Source organism: Bufo gargarizans, unplaced genomic scaffold (genome assembly GCF_014858855.1).
Source record: "Bufo gargarizans isolate SCDJY-AF-19 unplaced genomic scaffold, ASM1485885v1 original_scaffold_1261_pilon, whole genome shotgun sequence".
In the NCBI taxonomy this organism is placed as follows: domain Eukaryota; kingdom Metazoa; phylum Chordata; class Amphibia; order Anura; family Bufonidae; genus Bufo; species Bufo gargarizans.
Window position 1 is genome coordinate 83,414 of NW_025334289.1, and position 16,845 is coordinate 100,258.

Below are 16,845 nucleotides of genomic sequence, written 5' to 3' on the forward strand. Positions count from 1 at the left end.
GCAGTTTGGCTGCCATCAGGGTAGATTTAGGGGGCCCCCATACACATTAGATGACTCTAGTGGGTTTGGCCAATGTACACCTAATGTATACGGCCAGTTTAAAGCTGGAGTATAGCAACATGGCTGCTACAGAGAAAAGTAATCCTACAGAATCAGATTATTGGGAAGTAAATTTATACAAAAGTTCAAGACAGCAACACTTTCAATAGAAAAAGCAGCCAGGTGCCTGTAACAAAATTCCAGATAGAAAGGTCCACTTAAATAAAATAAAACATTAGCCAGAGCACTCCAAACTGAGATAACAAATGGTGAAGTGTTTATTGCTCCATGACATGGAGCAATAAACACTGGACATGGAGCAATACACACTTGACCATTTTGATCTCATTTTGGAGTGCTGCGACTTTTTCTTATAAATATTTATATATATACAGTACAGACCAAAAGTTTGGACACACCTTCTCATTCAAAGAGTTTTCTTTATTTTCATGACTATGAAAATTGTAGATTCACACTGAAGGCATCAAAACTATGAATTAACACATGTGGAATTATATACATAACAAAAAAGTGTGAAACAACTGAAAATATGTCAAATTCTAGGTTCTTCAAAGTAGCCACCTTTTGCTTTGATTACTGCTTTCCACACTCTTGGCAGTCTCTTGATGAGCTTCAAGAGGTAGTCCCCTGAAATGGTTTTCACTTCACAGGTGTGCTCTGTCAGGTTTAATAAGTAGGATTTCTTGCCTTATAGATGGGGTTGGGACCATCAGTGGCGTTGAGGAGAAGTTAGGTGGATACACAGCTGATAGTCCTACTGAATAGACTGTCAGAATTTGTATTATGGCAAGAAAAAAGCAGCTAAGTAAAGAAAAACGAGTGGCCATCATTACTTTAAGAAATGAAGGTCAGTCAGGCAGCCGAAAAATTGAGAAAACTTTGAAAGTAAGGGCTATTTGACCATGAAGGAGAGTGATGGGGTGCTGCGCCAGATGACCTGGCCTCCATAGTCACCGGACCTGAGCCCAATCGAGATGGTTTGGGGTGAGCTGGACCGCAAAGTGAAGGCAAAAGGGCCAACAAGTGCTAAGCATCTCTGGGAACTCCTTCAAGACTGTTGGAAGACCATTTCAGGGGACTACCTCTTGAAGCTCATCAAGAGAATGCCAAGAGTGTGCAAAGCAGTAATCAAACAAAAGGTGGCTACTTTGAAGAACCTAGAATATGACATATTCTCAGTTGTTTCACACTTGTTTGTTATGTATATAATTCCACATGTGTTAATTCATAGTTTTGATGCCTTCATAGTCATGAAAATAAAGAAAACTCTTTGAATGAGTAGGTGTGTCCAAACTTTTGGTCTGTACTGTATATATATATATATATATACCCACTGTATACAGATACTGTTATGTTAACATTGATTGTCACATCGAGGTTAATAAGGTTACCTGAATACAGTCATCTTCATCACTGCTTAGCTTCAGGTCATCTTCTAACGTTCTATAAATGACAAAGCAGAACTTATTACAATTATTGAAAAAAAGACTTTTAGATTTGTGCAAATAATCGTAAGAAGTAACCAGTAATTATGTTAGTACCAGTGTCAGACTGTTAGCTTCTTTCTATTAAAACTAGGATATCGGAGTTAGACCAATTAGTAGATTTTTTCAAACTCGCAGCACAATCCTTGTTGGTGTTTGACAAATTATAATTACCTGAGGAAACAAATCCAAGACCTAAAGTGGCTTCTGAGCAGGATATTACAGATCAAACAGCATTTAAGTACTGTAGAACGAGAAAGGCTTAATTAATTTTACAAACAGCTTTCTAGATTCCATTGTCTGTATAAGTAAACACGAACACTTGCCATTCAATAATTTAATGCAATAATTAAAGAATGCACAGAATCTTAAAAATATATCCCACTTCCTGCTGTATGCTAAATGTTTTAACACCAGCCAGGTTAGCCTTGTAACCTTTCCCACTAATAGGTGTAGAAGGAAGAAGGGCTCCTACATGCTGTAGTCAGTTATTTTTGCGAATACTGGTTAGGATGAAAACTGCACGGTTATTGTAATGAGTACATGTAAATTAACTCATGTGTGGCCAAGGAATTCAGTGGCTAAATGTACAAATAAAATTAATGATTTTGTAATACTATTAATTACATTTTTTTGACTGGCCTTAAAGGGGTTCTACAGTTGCATAGTAATTTTGTTTTTATTTGCCCAGATTATCCCTACAGAACATCCTGTTTTCATTGGTTTCCTACTGGGTTTTCTAACCAAACCAAATTTGCTTTTGCTCTGTAATGTTTCCAAGAAGGCACTGTCAGGCATTATGCTCAGGTAGCTAGGATGTATGGCAGACCATTCTGCTGCATCTCTGAAATACAGGCATTAATGAAACACATACTTGCCTAGTATTCCAGAATGTCTTGGGTGTCACATCCTCACTCTGTAGTTATTTATTTCTCCTTGCCCCCGGAGTTGTGCCAAGCACAGGATAGGAGATAACTAGCTGATCGCTGGGGGTCCGACCACTGGAAGCTTTGTACTCAGTTATCTCCGGTGCTCCCATATAGAATGAATGGAACGGCAGAGACCATGCATGACCTGCCGCTCTATCAGAACCGGGGAACGGGACACTTATTCTCATGATTGGTAGGAATCCCAGTGTATGAGCTATTTATCCCTTAACATGTAAAAAACTAGGCACAACCCTATTAAAGAGGACCTTTCACCAGTTCAGAGATTACAATATTAATACCTGGTACTGTAGGGCATGTGTTGAAAAGTTGATTTTAAGATATGCTAGCAATTTTAAAATGCTTGTGAGTATAATAAAATCTTGGATTTTTAATGCATCGAAGATACCTCACTATTGTGTGATTCTTGACACTCTGCAGAGGAACCCATAGTGGTTTGTTCCAAGTGAACGCTGGAAGTGTCGACATCATGGGTCTGACAACGGATAACTGCATCAAAGGATAACGTTCCCTTTGATTGAGGAGCAGCGCGGTCCCACCACTATCGCATTGTGGACGCTCAGGGTTGCTCCTGCTGTCTGCAAAGCCATCACGTGTTGTAGCAGCAACTGGTTAGTCTTCTGCTGTTGCTTATTAGCCTTGCATTGCTGCAGGTTTGTCTCTCGCTGCTGCATATTAGCCTCCATGAGGGCCCTTCCAAACAGCCTCCATTTTGTCGTGGGGCACTGGTTGTAATACATCTGGTTTAATGTACGACATACAACCATGCCTAAAAAATGCAGAACCCAAAAATATCGGCATTCACGTCAGCCTCACTGCTCTTACCCGCATCCTCCACCAATTGTTGGGACTCGCTCTGGTAGACAGGATTAGTGGACGCAGTATAGAGACAACAACAAGTTCTTTGGATCAAACAGTTCAGTGTTTTATTCACACTTTAGGCAAGTGACAAAACAAGCAGTCATATTCAAACAAAAAGTCACCTTGCGGTGCTGGTGGTAATTCACACCATGCAGCAATTCTGCCTCAAAGAGTCCTTGCTGATAGTAGCATCAACCTGTTTTCACGCCAAACAGGTAGCAAGCCTTCATCCAGACACAAGGCTCCAGGATCCCAATACCTGGCTTCTGAGTCCAGCTGCCTATTTAAGGAAGCCAGGTGCTGCCAAAACTCAGACCGGCATTTAAAATCAGGTCCGGTATTTGACCTCACCTGGCTGTAAATCAGCCCAGCAGCACATGCTGGGAGGAAAATACCTGTTTTCCCAGACCAAACCTCTCACTGTGTGACTATATATATATATATATATATATATATATATATATATATACTGTACACTACTGTACTAATATCCAGATATTTAGGACACCTGTGCTAGCTCCTTAAGGCTACTTTCACACTAGCGTTCTGCTGTCTGCTCGTGAGCTCCGTTTGAAGGAGCTCACGAGCGGAGCAGAATGCTTCGGTCCAGCCCTGATGCAGTCTGAATGGATGCGGATCCACTCAGACTGCATCAGTCTGGCGGCGTTCAGCCTCCGCTTCGCTCGCCTCCGCACGGCCAGGCGGACAGCTGAACGCTGCTTGCAGCGTTCAGCTGTCCGCCTGGCCGTGCGGAGGCGTGCGGATCCGTCCAGACTTACAATGTAAGTCAATGGGAACGGATCCGCTTGAAGATGACACCATATGGCTCAATCTTCAAGCGGATCCGTCCCCCATTGACTTTACATTGAAGGTCTGAACGGATCCGCTCAGGCTACTTTCGCACTTAGAAATTTTTCTAAGTTATTAATGCAGACGGATCCGTACTGAACGGAGCCTCCGTCTGCATTAATATGATCGGATCCGTTCAGAACGGATCCGATCAAACGCAAGTGTGAAAGTAGCCTTATACAGAATCAGCAGATGTTAGCTGATCAGCAATCCTACAAAGGGGCATTGTACTAAGTGGGGGACTATGAGGAGGATAGCATTAGATATAAAATCCCTAGGGGGAGTTATACTAAGTGGGGAACTACAGGTGGGAGCATTATATATAAAATCTCTACGAGGGCATTCTAGTAAGTGGAGGGCTACAGGGGTGCCTTTTATAAAGGTGCAGTATAGCACAGGGGGGCATTATACTACAGGGGCACATTATACTACAGGGGGATATTATACTACAGTGTGCATTACATTGAAAACGGGCATTATACTATAGGGGGATTATACAACATGGGGCATTATTCTACAGGGGGTGAGATCATTATACATACTAGCACTGTATGGGGCATTATAGTAATGATGGGATGATGGGGAACTATAGGGTGGAACATTATACATACTGTCAATACAGAGAGGAAGGGGGTATAGAAAAAGAGAAGAAATTCGGCACTGTAGATGCTTTGCAGTAGAAATCTTCCATTTATTGAAGCAACATAAATCCACATACAGACAATGCAGACACAAGCAGTATTTCATTGACGCGTTTCAGACAAAGTCCTTAGTTGTAATGAAGGAAGGGGGTATAATAATACAGGAGATAGCACCACATGGGTTATTATAATACAGGGGGTACTGCAGCAGGGTTTTATAAATACTGAGGCATCTAAAGGTGGCTTTATTACTACTGTGGGTTCTGTAGGGTGGACTTTATAAACTGGCTTTATTACTACTGTGGGCTGTAAAGGAGTGCCTTATAGAGGGGCCTTGTTACTGCTGGGGGCGCTATATGTGGACCTTTTTTCTACAGGGGCCCTATGGGGGCATTATTATTACTGGGTTTACTGTAGGGGCATTATTATTAGTAGCCACTATATTGAGGGCATTACTACTAAAGGGGCAGTCCTGGGGAACACTCTTGCTATTGGAACACTGCAGGGGGCACTATTACTAATGAGGGCACTTTTGGATAAAATTATCATTGGTAGGACTATAGGGAGCACTTACTATCGGGGTACTATCTGTATGGCACTATTATTTTTGCAGTATAGTATTTGGAGGCATTGGAGAGCACAATGGGCACAGTATTGCGGTTAGCAGCAAGCAGCAGGATACCAGCTTTGGGGCACGAGGAGAGGGATGATGGAAACAATCCAGAAGCGCGCTTTACCAGCAGAAATGCCACATTTGAAAATGCCCATGCTATTAAAATATAAATATATTTATCCCATACGGTGAATGGTGTAACAGGAAAAAATCTAAATGGCCAATTAGTCGTTTTTTTATTGCTTTGCCTCCCCAAAAAATGGAATACAAACTGATCAAAAAGTTATACACATCCCAAATTGGTATCAATAAAAACTACAGCTTTTCCTGCAAAAAATGAGCCATCACACATTGTTCTGTAGAGATGACTATAAAAAAAAAGCTATGGGGGGTCAAAATATGGCGATGAAAAGAAAAATAAATTCCCAATTTTTGTTATTTTTTGTATTAAAACAGAAGAAAAACTATATAATTATAGTATCGTAGTACTTTTACTAAGGGCAAAAATGCAGATCAGTTTTTTTGCAGATTAGATGCTGTCTGTTTATGGGGCCCTTTTCTTCCATTGCACAGCTCAGCAAAACAAATGAAACATGTCCTATACTTGTCAGTGAAAATCAGGCCCCATTGAAGTCTATGGGTCAGCAAAAAAATGGAAAGCAATCCTTTTTTTGTGGACATGCTGAACTGTCCGCATAAAAACGGATCCGCATTTTTGCGGACAGCATACGGCCGTCTGAATGAGCCCTAACCCAGAGATATAAGGGGCACAGTTTACCTTTACAGCATAGTGAACACCATAAAAACAAAACCCATAAACTGTGGTGGAATTGTGTTTTTTTCCTATTGCACCTCATTTAGATTTTTATTTACAGCTTCCCATTACATCATATGCAATGTTAAAAATGCCACTAGAAAGTACACTTGTCCCACAAAAAAACAAACTCTCATACAGCTATGTAAATGAAAAACAAAAAAAGGTTACGGCTCCGGGAAGGCAGAAACTAAAAAAAAATGGAAATTCAGCATTTTAGGAAGGGGTTAAAGTTAAACAGGCCTTTTCCTTATTTTGTCTTTGTAAAACGGGTAAATAAGCCATGGGCAAAAATGGGATAAGGCTATATTCATGCAGGTGGTAAGTATCATGGTCTAAGATACTGTTTTATTAAAATTCATATAAACAAGCATGGGCTTACCTGGCATTGCCCAGATGTATATAGATATCTATATAAATATTATCTAATGCTATTTCTTACCTAGAAATGCTCACAGTTGTCTTTGGCCCAATTATAGTGTAAAGTAAACATTTATAAATCATGTATTTATGTTTTTTTCACATTAGTGTATTGTTGATCGAACTCACCATTATTGGCAGGTTCAGCCAACAGTTTAACGTGTATGGGGAGCTCCTTTATATGTCGGGACAGAGAAGGATTGGGCAAAGTGTCTCCTCTTTCTTCATTAAATACACATACTCATCCAGCCGAAACTGTATGTGTATGGAAAAGCTGTGAGGGAGTTTAGAGAGATAGCTGATCATTCGGCCAACAGCTACTGAATATGTATAGCCACCCTAATACTTTGGTAATGCCTTCAAACTTTGGAAAACCCACTACTGCCCCAGGTGCCCATTCATAGAGGAAACATCTTTGCACCTGTTTTGGGGGTGGCCGTTTGCATACAGTCTGTAGAATCTTATATCTCCCCTACTTTTCAGTCTGCTTCTTATCTCCCTGCATGTACTGTCGAAAAGACAAACTGTTTGTTGCCCATATAAACCAATCACAGTACAGCTTTCATGTTACTACAGTACTCTTTACAATATTGTATACCTATGTTTACCAACCGGTGGCTGTCCAGCTGTTGCAAAACTATAACCTCCATCATGCTCCAATAGCCTGCAACCATCAGAGCATGATAGGCAGGGGCGTAGCTATAGGGGGTGCAGAGGTAGCAATCGCTACTGGGCCCAGGAGCCTGAGGGGGCCTAAAGACCCTTAGGCCACATAAGAAGACACTGGTATTGTAGAAAGTGCATGCTGGTCAAGTTACACCTCTGGCTGGAGGAAAGGGGTTAAGTCAAGAATTTGGAATAGGGGGGGGTGCTGTTTAAATTTTTGCCTCACGCTATGTGCTTCCCGGTCCCTGGCCACAAAGCACTGAGGGAAGGGGGGCCCAAGCTGAACTCTTGCACCAGGGCCAATGAGCCTTTAGCTATGCCTCTGATGATAGGAGTTATAGTTTTGCAGGCTGGTAAAGTATTGAAAAAAACGGTTGTAAAATGAAAGTTGCGCTGTGATTGGCTGCTATGGGCAACAGTTTGTCTTTGAGACAGCACATGCAGAGAGTTGGGAGGCAGACTGAAATGCAGGGGACATACTTTATTTGTACATGACAGGAACCATGCTTCAATTGCAATGTTAGCCTAAAAGCACGGAGCAGAATGAAACTATGTAACTTGACCCTTTAAGTTATACAAATTTCTAAGTGCAAACTAACAAAAACTCTTGATTATAAAATAAAGGGTTTAATTAGTTGGTAAGAGGTCCAAATAATAATAAAAGGAATTGTTATAATTCCCAGCAAAACATATGGATTATGGAATGATCACATTAAGCAGCTGAGCATACGGAGAAAGAAAATAAGATCTGAGGCCTTAATTTATTCATACGTAATTTGTAGAAATAAGATCGGTCATGCTAAATAAAATCCTACATGTACATTTTTTTGCTAAATAAATGACCCACAAATCAGGAACAAAATTGGTCAGGAGGAAGGAAAAAATCTTTCAGAACACTGCGCATATTTATTTAGGTTATTTTTGAAATCTCTTTGGCTCAGAACGATTGAATAAGACCTTTGACTGAATTCTTGTCTGATTCATAGAGTGGTTTATCCAAGTGTTAAAGTAAACTGATGCATGTACAAGAGATCATTTGTCTACCCTCAGCCAGATAGTGTGGAATTAACGTGTCAGACATTAGCTCACACCACTTCTAAACCCCTGCTGATAACTTTTTTCATAACGAAAATATTTTCTTTATGGAGGTCTGCAGCAAAAATGAAGAACAAAGCGTATGTATTTGCATACATTAATTGTACATGTGAATACATGAATCTTTGTAACTTTTAAGCACATACAGCACAAATTATTGCTCCATGTAACTGGAGCTAAGCAAGCACTCATAGTTACCAGCAAAAAATCTGCCGTAAATAATGATGAATGACCTGGGGCCAATGGCACCACCTACACACAAACCCTGCCATGCCCCCTCTTCATAAAATTGGAGAGAGCTGCCTTAAATGCTAATGGTGACTAGAAAAAAAAAATGCAAATCCACCAAAAAAAACAGCGTAGAGGGAATAATGAATTTCTACCATTCTTCTGAGTTGAAATACAAGGTAACTTCTGGCTTCATGTAAATTAAAGCGCATGTGATTTATTTTTATTTTTCAATGACATATATAAATAAAATCAGACACTTTCAGTCTTGGTGGACTTGGTGACATTGAAGGGGGAAGGTATTATTGTGGGAGACTTTAATCTTCCTGATGTAAACTGGAAAACCAAAATAGCTAGTTCTGCCAGGAGTACAGATAGTCTAAATTCCCTACTGGGATTATCTCTACAGCAAGTAGTGGAGGAGCCAACCCGGAAGGAGGCCATTTTAGATTTAGTATTCACAAATGGGAATTTAGTATCTGATATTACTGTAGGGGAAAGCTTGGGATCTAGTGATCACCAGTCAGTGTGGTTTACTATAAGTACAGTGACTGAGTCACACCACACAAAAACAAAAGTTTCAGATTTTAGTAAAACAGCCTTTTCTAAAATTAGATTAGTGGTATACAGGTCCCTATCAGATTGGAACAGTTTAAATGGGAGTCCAGGAGAAATGGGACTACTTAAAAGTGGCACTATTGAAAGCAACAGAAAATTGCATTAGGCTTGTCAGTAAAAGCAAACAAAGGAAGAGACCTCTGTGGTACTCAGCAGAAGTGGCCAAAATCATTAAAAACAAAAGGATAGCATTTAGGTATTATAAAAAAAAAACTAAAAAACGAGGATGACAGGCAAATTTATAAGATTAGGCAAAGAGAGGCCAAACAAGTTATAAGAGCTTCTAAAGCACAGGCAGAAGAGAAATTAGCTCAGTCAGTGAAAAAAGGCGATAAGGCATTCTTCAGATACATAAATGAAAAAAAAGGAAACTAAAACAAGGAATTAACAAATTAAAAACAAAAGAAGGAAGGTATATGGAAGAAGATAAAGAACTAGCTGACTGCCTCCATGAATACTTCTGTTCAGTTTTTACAAAGGAAAATTAATGAAAAGGACATCAGATAGCAAAGAAGACTAATTAATCTTTTGATGCATGTGTCTTTAAAGAGGAAGAGGTTCTAAGTCAGCTGTCTAAAACTAATACAAATAAGTCACAGGGGCCTGATGGGATACACCCAAAGCTATTAAATGCGCCCAGCGGCGAACTAGCAAAACCATTAACAGATTTATTTAACCAATCACTGGCTACAGGAGTCGTCCCAGAAGATTGGAAATTAGTAAATGTTGTGCCCATTTACAAGAAAGGTAGTAGGGAGGAATCTGGCAACTATAGGCCAGTAAGCCTGACATCAATAGTGGGAAAATTAATGGAAACCATACTTAAGGAGAGGATTGTGGAACATCTAAAATCCCATGGATTTTAAAGATGAAAAACAGCATGGGTTTACTTCAGGGAGATTGATAGATTTTTTTTATTGGGTAACTAAAATAATAGATGGCGGAGGTGCAGTAGACATTGCTTATCTGGACTTTAGTAAGGCTTTTGATACTGTCCCACATAGAAGGCTTATCAATAAATTGCAGTCTTTGTGCGTGGACTCCCATATTGTTGAATGGATTAGGCAGTGGCTGAGGGGCAGACAACAGAGGGTTGTAGTCAATGGAGTATATTCAGACCATGGTATTGTTACCAGTGGGGTACCTCAGGGATCTGTTCTGGGACCCATATTGCCTAATATCTTTATCAGCGAAATTGCAGAAGGCCTCGATGGTAAGGTGTGTCTTTTTGGTGATGACACAAATATTTGTAACAGGTTTGATGTTCTTGGAGGAATACCCCAAATGGAAAATGATTTAGAAAAACTAGAGGAATGGTCAAAAATCTGGCAACTAAAATTTAATGTTCATAAGTGCAAGATAATGCACCTGGGACGTAAAAATCCAAGAGCAGAATATAAAATTGGTGATACAGTCCTAACCTCAGTATCTGAGGAAAGGGATTTGGGGGTCATTATTTCAGATGACTTAAAGGTAGGCAGACAATGTCATAGAGCAGTAGGAAATGCTAGCAGAATGCTTGGGTGTATAGGGAGAGGCATTACCAGTAGAAAGAGGGAGGTGCTCATGCCGCTCTACAGAGCACTAGTGAGACCTCATTTGGAGTATTGTGCGCAGTACTGGAGACCATATCTCCAGAAGGATATTGATACTTTGGAGAGAGTTCAGAGAAGAGCTACTAAACTGGTACATGGATTGCAGGATAAAACTTACCAGGAAAGATTAAAGGACCTTAACATGTATAGCTTGGAAGAAAGACGAGACAGAGGGGATATGATAGAAACTTTTAAATACATAAAGGGAATCAACAAGGTAAAAGAGGAGAAAATATTTAAAAGAAGAAAAACTGCTACAAGAGGACATAGTTTTAAATTAGAGGGGCAAAGGTTTAAAAGTAATATCAGGAAGTATTACTTTACTGAGAGAGTAGTGGATGCATGGAATAGACTTCCTGCAGAAGTGGTAGCTGCAAATACAGTGAAGGAGTGTAAGCATGCATGGGATAGGCATAAGGCCATCCTTCATATAAGATAGGGTCAGGGGCTATTCATAGTATTCAGTATATTGGGCAGACTAGATGGGCCAAATGGTTCTTAGCTGTCGACACATTCTATGTTTCAATGTTTCTTGAAAAAACATTTACAGTATTTTTATTTCAAATACGTTATCCACTTACTTATGTTTTTACATTTAAAATTATTTTAAAGGGAAACTACATTGCAAACACGTCATAGAAAGTCAACAGTTCTGTCCACATACCTTTCGTTCAATAAGATTACATTCCTGGCAAATGAAATTATGTTATTGCTTTCAACATCTATACAGAGTAAACTTTGAGTTTGCAGATGTACAGTATTAACATCCACAAACTCAGAAAAAGGGATCATTGTATCCTGGCCACCGGATTCATCTCAGATGCCACATCTTATGGTGCAAAGAATGTCCTGCTGGCTTTAGGACAACGTCCACATGAATATGTAAAAAAGGGTTTAGCACTATCTTCTTACAAAAGTAAATCTATTACTAATGAATAATGTTAAGAGAGTCTATGCTAACAACTGCTTATGTGTTTCAGTCGTTAGCGCTCTTACTCATAGCTGGATGAACACATGATATTAAAAGAACAAATGGACCAATTATGGAACAAATGACCTCACACTGGGTGTACATATGGGGTATAAGTTCACAGTAGTAGTAAATATAGTATTATTATTACTAGTTACAAAATGATATTTGTATGGTAAATATAAAGAGGACTCAAACTCCAGATAAGTTCAGGGATCTTCTGTCTATCTTCTTTTTTCCACAACCAACCACTCCAACCTTTTGCAACATGATCAGTACCAAAAAGAACAGAACTTTGTTCTAAAAAATTAAAAACTGAAAAATCAGAATATGGCCCCACACAAACCAGTCTCTCCATTATCTTTAGGATTATGTTAACCATCCTTTTTGCAGATTTCAAAATGTCTCAATAGTTAATAACCGTGCAAACTTGTCCGGCAGAGGATCTCAAAACCAGGCCAAAGCAGTTCCGTTTTGTCCCCATGCCTTCTGAATGGAAAGAGATCCATTCAGGATGCCTTCCTTTCAGTCAGCATTCCGTTTTATGACCGGACATGGACACGTTCATAGTGTCATAGAATGGATAGAATTTCTCATTTGTTTTTCTTTTGAATAGTTTTGGAGTAAATTACATTTGCTGACAATATATCTTCATTTAGTTTAACAAATCAGGGTACTTTCTAAGTACAGTTTTTGCTGACTGAAAGGAAGCCATCCTGATGCATCCTGAATGGATCTCTTTCCATTCAGAAGGCATGGGGACAAAACGGAACCGCTTTGGCGTGGTTTTGAGATCCTCTGCTGGATCTCAAAACCAGAATGCCAAAACGCATATGAAAGTAGCCTAAGCCTGTCTTCATTCTCTGAACTTCTTCCTCCAGATGGCAACACAGCCCTTCCTTGCAGTTCATGCTTCCAAACTTTTCTCTGTTTGAAGCCTCAATTATATGACACTTCTTAAGCACTGTGGCAGTAAAGTACAATGTTCTAGGAAATAATCTTGCTGACTGGTTTTCTGATAACTCAGAAAAATTCGCCAAGGCCTTATTATCTCTTTGACAAAATCATCAGAAAAGCAGGACAATTGTTACATATATTTTTGCAAAAAAAACACAGTAACACTAGTTTATTGTAGATGTCATTTTTTTCTTATAGTAACACCACAAAAATAAAATAGTCCTTGAGTCATTGGGATTACCCCTAGGCTTAGGGTAAGCAGCGAGAAGGCCACAGTACTCACAGGAGCCTCTCAAACAGACAATTGGCAGGGGTCCCGGGTGTCTGAACTCCACTTATCAGATATTGATGACCTGTCCAGAAGATAGGTCATCAGTTACAAAGAGCTTTAACCCAAAGCAGTAATAATGGTTGTCTTGTCATAATAAATATGTAATATCAAAAAAATGCTTCCAGAAGTCTTTTAGATTGCATCTTTAAGAACCCCAAGATTACTCTTAGGCACAAAGAATAAAGTTTTAAGCAAATGAAAACCTAAGGCAGTATTTCCGAGATATTCACACACACCTACAGCAACATAGCACTATTCATTTACATAGCTTGATGGCTGCACACACTATGCTGTATGCTGTACCTCTGGCACCAGTGTTCCCTCTAAGGCTACTTTCACACTAGCGTTCGGGTTTCCGTTCGTGAGCTCCGTTTGAAGGAGCTCACGAGCGGACCCGAACGCAGCCGTCCAGCCCTGATGCAGTCTGAATGGAGGCGGATCCGCTCAGACTGCATCAGTCTGGCGGCGTTCAGCCTCCGCTCCGCTCGCCTCCGCACGGACAGGCGGACAGCTGAACGCTGCTTGCAGCGTTCGGGTGTCCGCCTGGCCGTTCGGAGGCGTGCGGATCCGTGCGGATCCGTCCAGACTTTCAATGTAAGTCAATGGGGACGGATCCGTTTGAAGATGCCACAATGTGGCTCAATCTTCAAGCGGATCCGTCCCCCATTGACTTTACATTGAAAGTCTGGACGGATCCGTCCCAGGCTATTTTCACACTTAGCTTTTTTTTGCTAATATAATGCAGACGGATCCGTTCTGAACGGAGCCTCCGTCTGCATTATTATGAGCGGATCCGTTCAGAACGGATCCGCCCGAACGCTAGTGTGAAAGTAGCCTAAGTTGGGCACTCTGGAAAGAGAGTTTAAACAACATATTTAATGGGTTTGAGCCAAGTTTAGAATTGATCCCCCTACCCACAGGACAGGGAATAAATAACTGAACGCTGTGGGTCCAACAGTTGGGACCCCTACTGTTACCGAGAATGATAGTCCTGTTCCCCTGATCTGATGAAGCAGCAAGTTGAACATGCACCCTGCCACTTATATGATTCTCTATGGGCTCTATGGGACCGACAGAAATAGGTGTGCGCCTTACTCCAGCAATCACATACAGAATAAATGGAGTGGCACGGCGCATGCCCAACCTTCTGCTCCATCACATCGCGGGAACGAGATCCCTGTTTTTAGGAAAGGTAGGGTCCCAGTGGTTGGACCCCCAGTAATCAGTTATTTATAACTTCTAAACTTGGCACAACCCATTAAATGTTTTTTCCAAGATAATTATATTTTGCTCCATGCCAATGCTTTAAAATTAAATCACTTCTTTCTCTGGCATAATTCTCTGGTCCACCAGTCCAGTCCTGCTCCCACTGTTTGCTCAAGGAATGCAGCAGTGACCTCCAGATATATGGCATTTGACCACTGCAGCCAATTACTGTCCTCAGTGAAGACCACTGTGAGGACCACTGTGATCACCTGTGAGGACAGTGATTGGCTGCAGAAGTCATGTTCTGTATACCTGCACATTATCACCGCAGCCTGTAAACAATCTCAGGGAGGAGGAGCAGACTGGCAGCACAGAGAATGGAGTTAGAGAAAGAGGAGTTGTTCAACCCTTCACAAGTTAGGCCATCACTTTGTGATCTGCAGGAGTCCCACACCCTGCGTGCCCCCCAATCAGCTGTTCTGTGTAGGTCCTTCACTGACCACTGTAGGTCTACGGCACAATGGATGGAGTTGTGTAGTTCTAATGTTGAGTTCCAGTGTAGGAGCTACTGACCTACAGCTGATTGTGAGGGTGGGTGGTGTGTCAAAGACTAGTCATTCAGACATTGATGACCTATCTGGATGATTCGCCATCACTTTAGACAAACCCTTTAAGGGTTATGTCGTAGCAGTATTCTGAAATTTTGGAAAATTATGCCAAAAACCACAACATGAACAAGATGTGTTAATGAACCACTAATGAGGTCAACAAGTCCAAAAATATCTATACTTACATTGCATGTTGTTTTTAACCCTGCTGTGTCCAGAATGTACAGCTTGGGGTCCATTCACACGTCGGTATGTGTTTTGCAGATCCACAAAACACGGACACCGGCAATGTGCGTTCCACATTTTGCACCGCACATCGCTGGCACTCTCATAGAAAATGCCTTTTGGACATGTTCTTTTTTTTTGCCGAACGTAAATGTGGATGTGGACAACACATTACGGCCCCATTGAAAATGAATGGGTCCGCACCTGTTCCGCAAAATTGTGGAACGGATGCGGACCCATTTTGCGGACGTGTGAATGAACCCTTAGAGGAAAATGTGCCTAACACCAAGTTGTGATGAGGAAGATGCAGTGTTTCTATAAATATTCTGACATACCAATTATCAAATATTTTGAGTTTATACATTCCAATTTACAAATATATATGTAAAAATCACTGTATTATCATCAACAGATACACATAGAGAGATATAGATCAACCTTTTACTTGCTTATATGCTTCCTATAATATCCTATTACATATGTAAGGGTTGGCCCAGCATGACAACATACAGTATGAGCTATTCACAGGAAAGGTGATAAGTGATTGGTGGTGGTGCAATGGCCGGACCCCACCCATCATGAAAATGGGGGTCCTGTGTCAACCGTTTGAATGGAGGGGCGGTCAGGGAGAGAGCAGAGCACAGGAGTACCTCCATTCCATTCTTGTAAACTGTGGAAAATCCAGCAGCCAGAACCCCGCCAAACAAACACTTATCACCAGTCCTGTGAGTAGGTGCTAACTTATCATTCAGGTAAAACCCCTAAATGTAAAGAAAAGAAAAAAAAAGAAAGAAATAACACTTACGATATTTGTGCTGCACAATGCATTGGACTTCTGAGCTTCAAATCATCATGCTCTTTGAAAAAGATATGAGGAAAGAATAGTTAGTATAAACAAAAGGAGAAAATTGAAAATGTTCGAAAATTGATTGAGGTATAAATAGAGATTAAACAAACGTTCATTGGCTCATTACAATGATTACCAACATGTGGGGTAGTTGCCCTTGTTTTGCTATTACATGCAAGGTGCGGTAATGTCGCACCTTCCATGTAGGAAGACCACGTGATTGCCATGGGGCCCAAGGGTCCTGAGGCTGAATTGCTTCTTCTGTTCCCAAGATGCAAACACTGCATTTCCAAGCAGCCACCACTGGAGGGAGCTCAGTGCAAAGAGATTTTTACAGGTTCCATTGCGGTTAATAGCAACTGTCTAAATTCCTATGCAATGAGCTCCCCCTAGTGGTGGCTTCAGCCAGACAATTTTATAATACACTGAGGGAAGCAGCCGATATGGAGCTGTATGGGGAGATTTACCAATGTAATATATTTAGGCTACTTTCACACTTGCAGCAGGACGGTCAGATCCGTCCTTCCGCTGTTTTGCCGTATGGCCAGACCGCCGCTCCGTCCCCATTGACTATATTGGGGACGGGGGCTGAGCTCCGGCGCAGCATGGCGGTGCACGGCGAAAGCCACCGGACTAAAAAGTCCTGCATGTCCGAGCTCAGCCCCCGTCCCCATTATAGTCAATGGGGACGGAGCGGCGGTCCGGCGATACGCCGAAACAGCGGAAGGACGGATCCGACAGGGAGCCCAGCCTGCTGGATCCGTCCTGTCGCAAGTGTGAAAGTACCCTTATGCCAGCTATCTTAATATA

The 16,845-nt window shown here is 41.0% G+C and overlaps 1 protein-coding gene across 1 annotated transcript in view; it reads right to left on the minus strand.

The window, feature by feature from the left end:
• Positions 1 to 16,042, minus strand: part of LOC122923149 (AF4/FMR2 family member 3-like) — a 96,137-nt gene extending 80,095 nt beyond the window's left edge. Inside the window, exons 1-2 of the mRNA XM_044273876.1 lie at positions 15,994 to 16,042; positions 1,452 to 1,503 (exon numbers count right to left, since the gene is read on the minus strand). Coding sequence (XP_044129811.1) covers positions 1,452 to 1,503; positions 15,994 to 16,016 — 75 coding nt within the window. The 5' untranslated portion in view covers positions 16,017 to 16,042. The remainder of the gene's footprint in view (positions 1 to 1,451; positions 1,504 to 15,993) is intronic.
• Positions 16,043 to 16,845: the final 803 nt, after the last annotated feature.